Below are 15,343 nucleotides of genomic sequence, written 5' to 3'. Positions count from 1 at the left end.
CATTGCTCGTGGAAAAATAAAATGGTGAAGCTGTTTTGGAAAGCAATTTGGCAGTTCCTCAAAATGTCAAGCATGAGTTACCCTATGACCCAGTCACCCCCCTCCAGAGAGAAATTAAATATGGACCCAAATAAAAACTTGCACAAGATTTTTGTTTGCAGAGACCTTATTCATAATTGCTACCAAATGGAAGCACCCAAATAACCCCCTATAGGTCTAAGAATGAATAAAATGTGGTACATCCATACATGGAATTCTACTTAGCAATAAAAAGAAACACAGTACCAAGACTCTCCAAGCAGACATCAGCCTTGAAAACTCTGTGCCAAGTGGAAGGAAGTCAGGTACCTAAAACCATTCCTGGCGTGACTACATGTATGTGAAATGTCCAGAATCAGCGAATCCATGGAAACAGAAAGTAGATTAATGGTCACTCTAGGGGTGGGGTTGAGGAGGACATGGAACTGATTGAAAATGAACGTGGAGTTCTTTTTGGAGCAGTGAACGTAGTCTTAACTTGATTGTGAAGATGGTTGTACATGGCTGTGACTATGATAAAAATCATTGAATTGTGTGTACACTTTAGGTGAATTATAAGGCATGCAAATTTCATCTCTATAAATCTACTTAAAAACAATGGCATTAACTTGAAAGACCTTCTATTGAGTGTTTTAGTAGTGAAATAGTTTATTAACCTAGTTAAATTGAAAAATAGTGAATTTAAAATAAGTACATTTTTGTTTTCATCAACTTCTTCAAAGGTCTTTATTCTGTCTGAAAACAGACTATGTTTTGCATTCAAAATTAAATCAGAATACAAACTATATGCAAAGTAACTTTATGAAGTGATTTGGGAAAAAAGGAAACAGAATGGTACTTTGAGTCAGTTACTTTTAGTAAACAAAATTGAACTTTAAGTATATCTCAATTGGTGAAAAAATACACTCTTCCTGCACTGCAGGATTTCACACAACAATCTGATTCATCTGGAGATAAAAGCAGAATTTTCAGAAAGTTATTAGAGAGCTTGTCACTCAAATTAGGAACTCTAAAGCATGTTCTTTTTTTTTTTCTTTTTAAATAATAGTTGTTTCAAGCAGAGATGTTCAGCCGTCAGCAGATTCTGCACTCAATCATCATTGATGGACAGCGTCTCCTAGAACAAGGTCAAGTTGATGACAGGTAGGACTTTTGATATATTACATGAAGAAAGGTTCCAGTAAATTAGTCATTTTCTTTTTAATGAACAGATTAGAGGGCATATATCCAATCTTCCTAAGGCAATTGTACTACAATGAAATCTCAGTAATTGGAGCAGAGGTTTGTCTGAACCTCTGAAATGACTGAGTATTGAATCTTTTTGAAGAACTGCTATTATATTCTGGGAAAGACACAGAGTAATTGAAAATCACCCAGCCAGCCTTCACTGGTCATTGTAGGACACAGGCATTGATGAATAGATCAGAATGAATTATATCAATGAGGTATCAATGGTTTGTAAACAGAAGCTTTAATAAGTCTTGTACTGTTACAAAAATTGTATTCCTGAAAGGAGCGTCTGGAACATCTCTCTTACTTGGCCCAGCCATGTGAACTGATTTGCTCAAGGGCCGGTAATCAAGTAGCAGCACAGTCAAGCCTGGAGCTTGCAGGCCCAGGACGAGCACCCTGTACCATGCCATGGGAGTCCCCTGTGCTTGACAGTGACTTATGACCTTAAACCACATCACAATTAACCTCAAGTCCTGCTCCCTCTTCGTTTGCTTGCCATATTTTCTCCTTATTAAAAATACAGAGGTATTTCCTACAAAATTTCCACCACCAATTCAGCCGTGGACTATCATCATAGTCCCTTGTGCTCTTCTCTCCCCAAGTTTTTTTTTAAAAGATTTATTTAATTATGCACACAAGAACTGGGGTGTAGACCAGAGGTGCAGGGGGTGAGAGGATTCCCCAGAGACAGAGTGGGGAGCAGAACAGGCGGATCTACTGAAACACACTGCTGAGGGGAGCAGTGGGGAGACAGGAGAGGTCTGCTGCGCCATGTGGGTAGCTCCCTGGCCTGCTGGAGATCAAACTTATGCTGCAGTGGCAGGCAATAGCTTGATAGTACTGTCTTTAACCCCTGCGCCACGGGGAGGCCCCCTCCCCACTTTTGATCTTTGATCTCTCTGCCTCCCCCTTCCTTGCAGAATGTCTCTGATTTATAGTTGCCTGCCATTTTTTTTTAATTATTATTATTGATTTTTTTTTCCTGATCCCTTATTTTGTTCCCCTATATTTCTTCTTAAGTTAAACCATCTGATACATTTCTGTTTCCTTCTGGGGGAATACAACTGACAGGGGAAAGCATATAAGCATACATTGTACCAAAATGAACAATGGTGTAATATGTGTGTGTGTGTGTGTGTGTGTGTGTGTGTGTGTGTAAAATCTAACTCTTCTTTAGATACATGGCATGTGAATTGATGATTTCATATTATACTTAGATTTCCTAAAAATAATATTTACTCTATCTTGTCTACTATCTGTGGTGTTTGGCATATAAACTGCATTGATTTTATTGCATGCAAATATCTTTCACATATTTAGGACCAGTAGTTATGATTATTACTAGTAGTAATAATAGTAGTTGTGTTTTGAGAGGATTTTTTTTTTAATGTTTTGGATGCAATTTTAGTTTTAAGTGGCTGTTTCTTTGGAAGTACATGAAAGATTTTCATGATTAGGCTTGGAAGAACAAAATATGCCACATTTGTTCTATTCTAAGTAAGTCAATTTTAAATGCAAGCTTTACTGAGAATTTAAGGCCTTCAAAATAAAACAAACACAAATACAATTCCCTTATCTTTTGCTTCCTCCTCCTAGAACCAACTCTATAACAATATTATAAAAGTCCAAGTCATTAAGGAAAATAATATTTACATTCATTCACAAACCAGTATCTACTACATTTTCAATGCTAACAAGAAATAAACATTGAATAAAGAGAAGGGGAGAGTTGGACAGGATGGATAAAGAATTTTGAAAATTGCAAGTGAAAAAAATTCAGATTAAAGCTTGTTGACAATAGGAAGGACCCAGATTATAAACGTGTTATGATGGGTTTTTTTTAAGATTTATTTATTTTTACATACAAGAATTGGGGTGTAGGACAGAGGTGCAGGGGGTGAGAGGATTCACCAGAGGCAGAGTGGGGAACAGAACAGGCAGATCTACCAAAATACACTGCTGAGGGGAGCAGCGGGGAGACAGGAAAAGTCTGCTACACCATGGGGGTAGTAGCTCCCTGGCCAGCCAGGGATCAAACTCATGTTGCAGTGCCTGGTGATAGCTTGATAGCTCTGTCTTTAACCCCTGCACCAACAGGGAGGCCCCAAATGTGTTGTGGTTTTAAAGTTCATTTATAAGTTGTTTTCTAGAATTCAAGTTCAGCAGTGGGAACAGTGTAGTGTTTTAAGTAGTTTTAAGTAGTTCCCCATGCTGGCAGATATCTCAGGACAGCTCAGTTCCACGTCGTGGGCAGAGGGCCCCCAAAAGACTGGGTGGTTGCCTGAGAGAGGAAGCCAGGGCAGAATCTTTCCCAGTACAGGACATTGCCAAGTCCTGAGGTTTTCAAAGATGATAAATGCTTATAACTTTAGGGGAGTCTTGGGAACCTAATTTATCACATTTGGTTCTACGGCAATGGATATAAAAATTTACTTTCAAATATAGAAGCACTAATAGCCCACATGGTTACAAAATCAAAGTTTATTTGGCAATAGAGAAGAGGTAGAACAAGAATATAGGAGTCAGTAGATCCAAATCAGATGTGACGCTTCCCTCGACAGGAAAGGATAGTGTATCTGGGGGAAAAGACAAAACAAATGCCAGAAAGAAAAATCAAGTATTGCTACACATTAGTACTGAAATATGTGAACAAACTCTACAGAAAAACTCATGAACAAACCCATATTTTCCAGTTTTAGATCCACAAGCTAAATGGTAAATAAAAATTATTAACTCATTAACTTTTTAAAGGTAGAAAGCCTATCGCTAAGGGCGAACAAGCTAAAAGATCTGAGATGATTTGGCCCCAAACTGAGAAAACATGAGTAAAATTTATTATCTCTTCCCGTATGAGCCAGCTTTATAACAGGCAGTGGTAATGAGATCATTCCTGTTTTTCTAAGAACAAAATAAAATGCATTTAAAATGCAGGAAGGATGATTTAGATGCTTATTTGGAATAATTTGCTAAAGGTTAGGGTTATTCATTATGAAAGTATGCTGAATTTGTGGGGTACAGTTCTACAAATTGTTTTTAAGTAGCTATTTTACTTAAACTTAAGGTTCTAGCTAAAATAACCCCGCTTTGTTCATCCAAAGAGGGTTGTGATTCCAGCTGAAGGCAGAGGTTTTAGGGAAGTTTTGCTCCTCAGAACACACACAGGGGCTGTCATCTGCTGCATAAGGGGCTACGGGCATCACAGGGCTGGGGACACCACCTTTGCCTTTCTTGCCACTCTCAGACGCTCAGGGAGAGTGAATGACAGTGACCTTATTATAGATGAGCCTTTGACCTGTGCTGAGACACAAAAATGCTGAGTATTTGCAAACAACGACGGTTTAACTATTACTCATTTTCAAAATTACTTGCAGTCATTCTAATTACAGATCATATTTGAAAACCGCACCCTACATCACGTTTCAGGGCTGTGGCATCGGTTCGCAGGCACTGCTGTCCACGTAATGACCCCCGAGGTAACAGTGTCTTCCCCTGTGTGATTATTTCCCCACAGCGATGAGTTCAACCTGAAGTTGACGCTTCTCAGCAACCAGTGGCAGGGCGTGATCCGCAGGGCCCAGCAGAGGCGCGGCATCATCGACAGCCAGATTCGCCAGTGGCAGCGCTACCGGGAGATGGCAGAAAAGCTTCGCAAATGGCTGGCTGAAGTGTCCTATCTCCCCGCAAGTGGCCTCGGCAGAGTCCCGATACCACTTCAGCAAGCAAGGACCCTCTTTGATGAAGTGCAAGTAAGAGCCACGGCCCACTGTTTTCAAAGCTCTTCTACATTTCCACCACACACTTTACCCTAGTCTCAGTTCTGCAGAAGATTCCCGAGGGACTTTGGAATGAGGACAGATATTATTTGCAAATGTCAGCAGAAACCTACAAAGCAGTTGCATCAGAACGTCCCCTACTTAAAGATGAGAGGATGGTAGTACCCAGCCTCTCACAGGACGCCTTCCTCTTCACACACCAAGGCCTCCTGGCGGCTCACTGTACCCCTGCATAGACGGAGAGGCAAGGAAAGAAATGCTTTTCATTGCTTCTGTGTCCTTTACTCGGGAGCTTGTACCTCGAGCATGCCAAAAGCGATTATCAGCTCAGACCCATCTGAGCCCTTGATGTCACCCCTCACTTTCACCAGCCTGGGGCTGTGGGACTCCCACCCCTTACACATGGCTTCTACTACCCTCTGTCCTCTACCAGCAGAGAAGAGTCCAGTGGGCACCTTCTGGTCACATTGCCCTTCTGAGCATTCGACTCATGACTCTGCGTTTTGCAATTGTATCCATGTGCCTCTCAGACGTGATGTGTTCTGGAGGGGCCAGAGGAGCCGCAATCCCAGGAAATGTCATTGCCAGCTGTCTGATCTCCAGCAGGAGCCTGGCATTATTCTAGAGCTGTGCTCTTTGTTTCTCTCTCTCCCCATGGCTGAGCTGCCCCACATTTCTATTCACACCACCGCCACCTTAGATCAGGCGCCCGTGATTTCTTACCCAGACAGACCATGGCTCCCCGGCCCGGCTCCGCATACCCAGTGTGAGCTCTTGGTCCATCCCACTTTCTGCTCTACCGCTCAGTGCTGTCATCTGAGCACGTCACTTCCCTGCTTCGTGTTCTTCTGTGAATCTCAGTCACTTCTGCCATAAAAAACAAATTTCTGTGCCCAGCCTAGTCTTGCCTTATCCTCCACCGCTCTTGCATGCACCCTGTGTTCCAGCCGCTGAAAACCGTGCCCCGTTTCATTTCCTGAATTCATCCTTTTCCTCTTGTCTTGTGAATCTGCCCATCCCCACGTCCCTCTGTGGGTGGTGGCTTCTTCCTGACTCCTGTCCCTCATCCAGATGCCTTGTTCTGGTTGGGTTCCTGTGTCTTTCAAGACGCATGCACCCTTCACCCCTGACCCTGAGGAAGCCTCTCTGTGAACCATGTGGGCTGGGTGCCCCGCTGTGTTCCCTGCGTCAGTCTTAGACAGCAGCTCTCTGCTGCCTCAAGATTGCATTTACCTGAGGGAGAGACACAGGCCTCTTCCTGTTGAATTCTCATCCATTCCTGTACAAAGTACTAGCTCAGTAAATGCTTATTAGACGAAAGAGGGCATCCTGTATATACAACCAGTCAGAGTCATTTCAAAACACTTATTAGGATAAATGGCGGAGAAAAGAATGAAAAGTTAAAAGCTATGGTTCCTTTCAGTTCAAGGAAAAGGTGTTCCTGAGACAACAAGGCAGCTACATCCTCACGGTAGAGGCGGGCAAGCAGCTCCTGCTCTCAGCCGACAGCGGGGCCGAGGCCTCCCTGCAGGCCGAGCTCGCCGACATCCAGGAGAAGTGGAGATCGGCCAGCACGCGTCTGGAGGAGCAGAAGAAAAAGCTGGCTTTCCTGTTGAAGGTAAGCTCAGTGTTTTCCTCCTGTAAACAGAAAGCAGCTTACAGGCCTTCTGAAAGCGAAATAAGGCAGAGGGAAAAAGAAATATCAGATAGTCTCACTGATGTGTGGAACATAAAGATTTATTTATGCATATGAGAACTGGGGTGCAGGCCAGAGGTGCAGGGTGGTGAGCGGATTCACCAGAGACAGAGTGGGGAGCAGAACAGGCAGATCTACTGAAATACACTGCTGAGGGGAGCAGCAGGGAGACAGGAGAGGTCTGCTATGTCATGTGGGTAGCTCCCTGGCCGGCTGGAGATTGAACTCATGCTGCAATGGCTGCAGACAGCTTCACAGTGCTGAGACTTAACCCCTTGTGCCACCAGGGAGGCCCCTGATGTGTGGAATGTAGAGGAACCGAACAAAGGACCAGGAAAAAGACAAAGCTTGCAAGCTGTCCCTGGATCTGAGGCACACAGCAGGGGAGGGTTGAGCAGGAGGGACTGTGGTGATGGTCACGGGGGCTGTAGTGGTGTAAGAACCACGGGGACTGCACCTGAGGGGAGAATCAAATGCTGTCCAAAAATTAACATCTATGTAAGAAAATAAATTTAATCATAAAAATAATAAAAAAGTGCCCTCTGAATGGTGCTACTTTCTCCCATCATCATCCTTTGACCCAATAATTCAAAGTGCAGCATCACAGAAGCAGTATTTTGACACCCAGTGTCTGACTGAAGATTATGTCCTGTCTACAAGACGGGGGCATACATGGGATGGTGCTGAGGGAAAAACAATGAAAAGACTAAATAAAATCCATGTGAGTAGAACGAGAAAGCAAAATACTTGCCACCTAGCTCGCCGGACTTACACGGGTACGTAATTTAGAGCAGTTGTGATACATTGAATGGAACTTATCACACGTAGTATTGAGCAGTTAGAGCTCCACTCAGGAGGAGAAATCATAACACATTCTACAATGATATAAACCTCAATTTCAAAGAAAATTACCCATGAAGCAATATAAAAATTAAAAGTACTGATATTAAAAACTAATTAGGTAAAATGGCAACACACTCATACTAGTCCATTAAAAAAAAATAGACTTTGCCTTATCTTGCACAAACTGGAAAAGTTTCTGAATTGTTAGCAGTTTGTCTTTCAAGAAAATCCCCTATCAAAGTAGTTTTAAGTCTAGTAAGACTGTCCAAGTGGTGAGGTCTGATTAATCACCAGTGCTAAGCCAGGAGCCCCATGATGACTTTGTAAATCTAGACAGGAATGTGAAGTGTCATTTCCACACCCTAATTTAAGACTCTAAAGTGGTTTTCAAGATTAATATCTCATATTTTATGACAGCAAAAGGCCTGTACAGAAGATAGTCTCAGTTTGATCTTCGCTTAGTCCAGCACGCTGCTCAGAGGTAAAATCTCCAGGAGGCGCACTAAGCATGAAAGATGCTTTAGCTGTCTTGGTTAGACACTTGGCATAAGTCCATAAAGCATAACTCCTTAGGATAAGGGTCACACACCACTTAGGGCCATGTAGATTGAGCCACACCTCCCACAATGCACATTTTCCCCTTACTTTCTAATTCTGTATCAAGTATGACATCAGCTGTTGAGAGGCGCATAGACTCTAAACTCATATAGACTCAGATTAAAACCATCGTAATCAAAACAGCCTGGGTAACTCAACCTAGGCAAGCCTTAGTTTCCTGACCTGTAAAGTGGGTATGATTATACCACCTTCATGTGGAATGGTGAGGACTTAATGAATTAACCAGGGAAGTCATGTGTCACAGAACCTGAAACAAATTCACCGCTCAATAAATGACAGTAATTATCATTGTTGATATAGTTATCATTTTGAAAAATAAACACAGCTTTCTATATGTTCATAATCGGGAACACTTTAATGAGATTATCTGTGACCTTGGTTCAAGGTCTGTCACTTTTGGTTCAAAGGTAATAACTAAAGTTAATGGAACACATTTTCCATTTTTTAATGCCTACTGTATGCACAACCATCGGGGTCATGATTTTTATTAATTAACAAATTACCTTTAGTGCAGAAAACAATCAAAAATGTTTGAGCATCTGAAAAAGAACTGTTTGCACAAAGAACAATTCATCAGTAATACAATCTGCCTGATTCTTCTTTTTTAAATCTTTTTTCTTTAACGGAAGGATTAGGCACATTGTAACTCATTTTGCAGGGAACATGTTAATCATATTTTTTTCTTATTAGAACTGTGAGTTTTGGACATATTCCCATGACTTAGTAAGGTGAGATAGATGAGTCACTGCTTTTGCTTTTCTTGTCTGACTGTTTGTTGATGTGTGAAACATCCATTTTGATAGATATTTGCAGACCATAACATTAAGTTATTTCCTTATGAGTCATGTAGTGAAAAGAAGTGGTTGTAACTTCAGAATCTCAGCCATTCCTGGAAAGGGGAGTCTCTATTCTTGTTAAAGTTTGTTTTATTTTGAATTATGCATTTGGTTCTATTTACCTAAGAAGGAATTTATGAAGTGGTAATAAATCCTAATGTTTATACAGCCTTATTTTTTGTATGTCTTTTCACAGATATAATGCATGTTTATTTAATTCTTTTTTTTTAAAGATTTATTTATTTATGCATACAAGAGCTGGGGCAAGAAATGCAGGGGCTTGAGAGGATTCACCAGAGACAGAGCGGGGAACAGAACAGGCAGACTGACTGAAACCCACAGCTGAGGGGAGCAGTAGGTGAGACAGGAGAGGTCTGCTGCATCATGTGGGTTGCTCCCTGGCCAGCTGGGGATCGAACTCGTGCTGCAGAGGCTGTGGATTGCTTCATAGTGCGGTGCTTAACCCCTTGCACCACCAGGGAGGCCCCCAAATTTTTAATTTTTAATGGTCTAAATTAGTATGCCAAAAATCAAGCCATTATAATTTTATACCTTACGTGTCTACCTGCTTTGTAATCTCATCTTAATATTGTTATAAAATAATATATACTAATAATATTATGAACTTTTGGACTGTAAGACCAATTTTTCGCTACCAGGAGGGCAAGAGGGGAGGAGGCAGTAAATCAGGAAAGGGAGGACAGTGGTGCAGTCAAGTGTAGACTTGGACTTTTGACGGTGACCTGCCTGTAGGAGACACACATGTTGATTCTCAGCAGTGAGCACCTGAAGCTTGGTTAATGTTATAATGTAATATTATTTCAGTAAGAAAAATTTCTAGGTATTGTATTTCATGCCTTTAGACCTGTACTTCCTTTAATCCTAAAACAATTACAGAAGTTTCGCATTATTTCCATCCCTCGGGAAAACAGAGACTTCATTAACTGCTTAAAGTCACATGGATAATAGAGTCCATCTAGAACTCAGCTCTTCTTATGTTGCCTGCCAGGATGATGGGTTTGCACACATCCTCCCATTATTCATATCTTCCTTTTAGAATTAAGAAGGGTGTTTCCTATATTTCCCAATTCCTAGCCCCCCACTCCCAAATCCATGACATTTCTTTCTTCTCCCACTATAGGACTGGGAAAAGTGTGAGAAGGGAATCGCTGATTCTCTGGAGAAACTACGAATGTTCAAAAAGAAGCTCTCCCAGCCGCTACCAGACCACCATGAAGAGCTCCACGTGGAGCAAATGCGTTGCAAGGTAATTACTGGATGGAGCCTTCACTGTCACCTGCCACGTTCCCGTCAAAGTCCCCTGGGCATCTGCATGTACTTGCAGCTCCTCGTACATTGCATGAGGGCCCACAGTCCTGCTAAACCTTGGTTGTTGATTTATTGCAGTTGATGAAATTATAGACTAGCTTATGGATTCTTTGAAAGAAGTAATTGAAAATGTAAAATATAATATAAAAATATATTTGAAAGCTGGGTCCAGAGCAGTAAAAGCAGCCTTTTTAAAGGGCCCCCACGAGAGAGTCATTTCAGCAGTTGAGTCTACTTTACAGGAAGAAGAAAGAGGCTTTGCATTCCAGGAAATTCTGCAGACAGCACCCCTGAGAGGAGCACACCCTGCCTCCAGAACCTTCTGCATGGCAAGCAGGAACGATAAATGGCTGGTCTCAGTTTTTGCATGAAGACACACAGTCCTTCAGTTACACAGAGCGCTGACTTCTTAAAGATTACTATCAGCACCTCAAATCACTACTGAAATAAATCAGTAGTCGAGACCGACCACTCCTTGCTTCATGAGCTCATTGAGACCAGCATGATTTAGTGGCTGTAGGAGTCATTCCATTCACACCTGTATTTTCTCAGTAACTGAGATCAGTCATTTATCGTTTCTGCTTTCTATGCCGAAGGTTCTGGAAGGGTGTGCTCTTCTCAGGCCTGCTGTCCACAGAATTTCCAGGCTACGGAGCTTCAAACTGCATAGCCAAGTGGAGAGCTTGGAGAGCAGTTCTCTGCTGAACAATGTGTGGCTCAAATCAGAACTACCGCTAAAGATGCTTTTTGTTCAAATTATATGTGGGTTTAAGTTCCCCATCATTGGTAAATATTTAGTCATTTCATTCTGTTTGAAACTTCACACATACTCATAGGACTTGGATTCTAATCAGAGGTTCTCTATTCACTTTGGCTAAAATTGCCCTAAACATTTTAAAAAAAAGACTAACTTTTGAAGAATTCTAGAAATCTTGAAAATCATGGATATAAGCTTTTTTCCCTTCAATGTTAACATTGAAGGATATTTTTCAAAACTTGGAAGAGGCAGATTTAAGAAAAATGAAAGGTAGCGTATTTTACATCAGCACTGGCAAGTGACATAGTATCTGGTATAAACTTAGAAGTTTGTGAAGAGTAAAGAGAGTTTATTCTAGTCTGTGATTGTAAATTTATAACAAGTGATTATGAAAAGTACTATTAAGCAGAAAAAGAAAACTACTGTAAGAGAAAATTACTGTTAAGCACTCCTCCTGTGTGCCAGTAAGTAGACTAATGCTTTCTCAGTCGGTTGGAGTTTAAATTGATGAAGACGCTGTTTTTTTACATTTCACAGATGTGAAACTGGGCTGGAAATTTAATAACACTTCCAAGTTAGTATTTCCTGACGCTAAACACTCTATTTTTACCACGTAATAGGTGTATACACTGTGAACTGAAATAATTCATTGTGAGCCAGTGCTATTCTGTTTCTTTCTTAATCCATACACCAAATCTGATGTTTGAGTTGGGGGCTCAAAACTGGTATAAGAAGGCAATGTTCACATTGGTATGACATTTAATATGAATAGGGATTTAAACAAAAATGCTGCATATTTCATACACTTGGATGGTTCTGTCTTTCTGCCAAATATTGTGATCATGGTAGTTGTCTCTCAAAATACGTAACAGTTGCAAACATGAGCTGCTATTGAGTTTGAAGATTAAAAGTAGGATGCATTTTGGTCCAGCTCTCTGCTACTGTTCCCCAAACCACCCTTAGCAGCAAAACAAAGCAATTACCTGGAAAATTCAGACTGAAGCCTTATTTGCCTTAATTGCCTAGGAAGTTAGCCTCAGACAGTACAGTTAATTGCCTTTGCCTTTGAAAACTTGTCGCCTATGTGAAGAGACAAAAAATAAATTAGCTGGAATCTAAAAACATCAACAGTTGGCAAAGAGTAAGAGTTATACAAATTGTAAAACTGGTCATCTGTTCAAAGCATTGCAAAAACTAATGTCAATTCAAATATTATTATGTGGACTTTTTCTTAAATGATTGCCACAAATGTCAGGGTATGTGTATATATTTTTTTCAATAAATTAAAGAACTCTGCTCCTGCAGAGAATGTATTCAGGCTGTTATTCTATCTATCTATCTATCTATCTATCTATCTATCTATCTATCTATCTATCTATCTATCATTTCAGTAAATGTAACATTTAGTTCACTTTTAAATTGAGTAATAGCAGATATTTTCAGTTTTTACATTGTAAACATATATCACAGAATCAGCAACCCACAGCGTTTGAAGATACAGTTAATTTTTAAAAATATTTTATTAACATGATCAATAACTTGGGACAAAAGGATAAGGCAGGTTAGCAGTTTACTAAATCAGATTAAAAGTAAAGCAGCTCAGTGAAGTGATGACATTAACTTAGAAAAATGTTCATAATTGATTAATGAAATGGTAAATGGTCGGAGGGTTTAGGAAGCACCCTGATATTATATCAAAAGAACTTGGCAAATTATCAGATTATGTGGAAAGTAAATGGGGTAGAGACCAAGTTAGATATTCAAATAGAATAGGATGGAAAGGTAATTGTAACAAGAGGAGATTCAAAATACATTTCAGATGTTATTGGTGATTCTTATCCATGGGTATTCAAGGTTTTTTGTTTTGTTTTGTTTTGTTTGTTTGTTTTTTAAATCTAGGAATTGGAAAGTGCAGTTAGTAGCTGGACAGACGACTTGGCACAGTTGACCCTGTTGAAGGACACCCTTTGTGCCTACATCAGTGCAGATGATATCTCCATCCTCAATGAGCGCATGGAGCTCCTGCAAAGGCAGTGGGAGGAACTGTGCCATCAGGTAAGACAGATTCTGGACTTTGTAGTATTTCAGGAAGTTGGAAAACTAAGTGATAAATTGGAATGTCAAATGACTTGACCAACATTTGGCCCATCCCATCACTTCCACTCATGTACAAGGAAGAACTCTGTTTTTATTATGAGACTACTTCAGACTGAGACAAATTCTATCTTAATATTATATTTTAGATGCACCCAAACTGGAATTTTTTGCTCTATTTTTTACCAACTAGCATATTAGTTTTAGGAGGAAAAATAGTTTTGTTGTTCATAGGTGTGGTTTTGCTAGGTGGCCTCCTTCGTGATTTAGACGTGAAAAAACAGCTAATGTCATGGAGCTGATTTTGTTCATGGAACATTTCTTGCTGCTGCTGATTAAAGTAATTGATAATTGTATGGATTTTTTTTCTTACTATATTCATTTATCAAGTACCTTCTATATGGATGATGCCTTGAAGGAGATCCAGACTTTTTTTTTTTTTTTTTAAGATTTATTTATTTATGCATACAAGAGCTGGGGTACAGGCCAGAGGTGTAGGGGGTGAGAGGATTCACCAGAGACAGAGTGGGGAACAGAAAAGGCAGGTTGACCGAAGTACACTGCTGAGGGGAGCAGTGGGCGTGTCAGTAGAGGTCTGCTGCACCATGTGGGTTGCTCCCTGGCCAGCCGGGGATCGAACTCATGCTGCAGAAGCTGCAGACAGCTTCATAGATTGCGTCTTAATCCCTTGCACCACCAGGGAGGCCCCCAGACGGGTTTTTTACCTAGAAGTGAAAGGGAAAGATTTCATGGAAAGACAGTGAGAAATAGCATCTGCAAAATCCAAGGCAAAGGGGTATAGCTAAGGACCCATGAATGAGGAATGGGCTCTGCCCATAAATCTGGAGAGCAGCACTCTAGGAAGCAGGGAAGGTGTCTGGACTCTTTTCTTTTCATACCATCTGCCATGCCTGGCACATAGTAGGCTGTAGTGCATGTTTGTTGAATGAATAATTCACATTAATTATTGTGAATCTCACAAGAACTTATAGATATTGCTGCTATCAAATAAGCAACTGGGCTGAGACGAAAATCAGTCCAGGAGAGTCAATACAATAAAGAGAAAACTGGGTTAAACAGTATAAAGATGGAAGCCAACTGGCAGTATGGATTGCCAAGGATAAAGGAAATGCTTGTTAAAGTGGCTCAATCTTAAACTGAGTGCTGAGTGTGGAGGAGATAGATTGATGTGGAGCGAGCCACAGCTGTGTTGGAAGGGGTTGCTGCCTGAGTAAAGGTGGGGAATGGTAAGTGGACAGAGGACCTTGTTGGGGATAGTAGATGTTGGAAGGATGAAGAAGGCACTTACAAGAAGAGGCCTTTTTGTACCTCCCCAGTTTCAGGCCAATTACTCTGCCCTGGAGATCTCTTCACATCATCCTCCCCACTTCTCAGTGTCCTGAGATGTATTTTCATAATCAGGAAACATTAAACAGTTTAAGAGTCTCATAGCTTCTTGATTCATTTGACAATTAACAAGAAATTTATCAATAGGAAAATTTCTCTCTGTGTGTTTAGAGGACAAGCCAACCAAGTATTTCTTAAGACCGTGAGCCAAAGGAAAATTTTGGAGCATGCTAATGAATGTGAGAACAGTTTCCTACAAGTAAAAATTTTTGAAAAGAAAAACAGTAAGAGCCGATTTTCACAAACATGCTAACTATTAGACATAATTCAAAATTATCTTAGCCACTTTTTGTCGAGCTCCATATTCTCAGTGAACACAAGAAGTGTGATGTGTGAAGGGTGATAATGTTAATTATTATACTTTATTATTTTCTGATTTCTTCTATCCCAAGTCAGTGGATTACCATCCAGAAAATTATTGTATAATTTTTAATGTAAAGATTCTGCAATGGCTGAGGAGATAAATGGAGGGTATTTGGTAGATACAACCATTGGGAAAGAATCATAGCCATGTTCAGTTACTCTTGTAAGCTCTTCATTTGTTTTTCTTAAAATCGAGAAAAGCCCAGCAGTATTTCCTGACTCAACACTTTTCATCATATTTATTGGGAATGAATTAGGCTATATCTATTTCTCTGCCTAGATGATATCTCTAAAGCCTTTAGCGAGATAACAGTTTAGATACGGGCACCCATACCCCTCCCACCCTACCATAATG

At 40.5% G+C, this 15,343-nt stretch overlaps 1 protein-coding gene across 1 annotated transcript in view; it reads left to right on the top strand.

Annotated features, from left to right (window-relative positions):
* The window catches only part of SYNE1 (spectrin repeat containing nuclear envelope protein 1), a gene marked incomplete at both ends in the record, with an annotated part of 158,373 nt that overhangs the window by 82,312 nt on the left and 60,718 nt on the right, over window positions 1-15,343 (top strand). The window contains 5 exons of the mRNA XM_084259624.1: window positions 1,088-1,182; window positions 4,784-5,018; window positions 6,469-6,663; window positions 10,180-10,305; window positions 13,024-13,179. Coding sequence (XP_084115750.1) covers window positions 1,088-1,182; window positions 4,784-5,018; window positions 6,469-6,663; window positions 10,180-10,305; window positions 13,024-13,179 — 807 coding nt within the window. The remainder of the gene's footprint in view (window positions 1-1,087; window positions 1,183-4,783; window positions 5,019-6,468; window positions 6,664-10,179; window positions 10,306-13,023; window positions 13,180-15,343) is intronic.

The sequence above is a fragment of the Talpa europaea genome (assembly GCF_964194135.1).
Source record: "Talpa europaea genome assembly, chromosome: 2".
Lineage (NCBI taxonomy): Eukaryota > Metazoa > Chordata > Mammalia > Eulipotyphla > Talpidae > Talpa > Talpa europaea.
The sequence above is the reverse complement of the archived record's forward strand: the minus strand, read 5'-3'. Positions and strand labels throughout refer to the sequence as shown.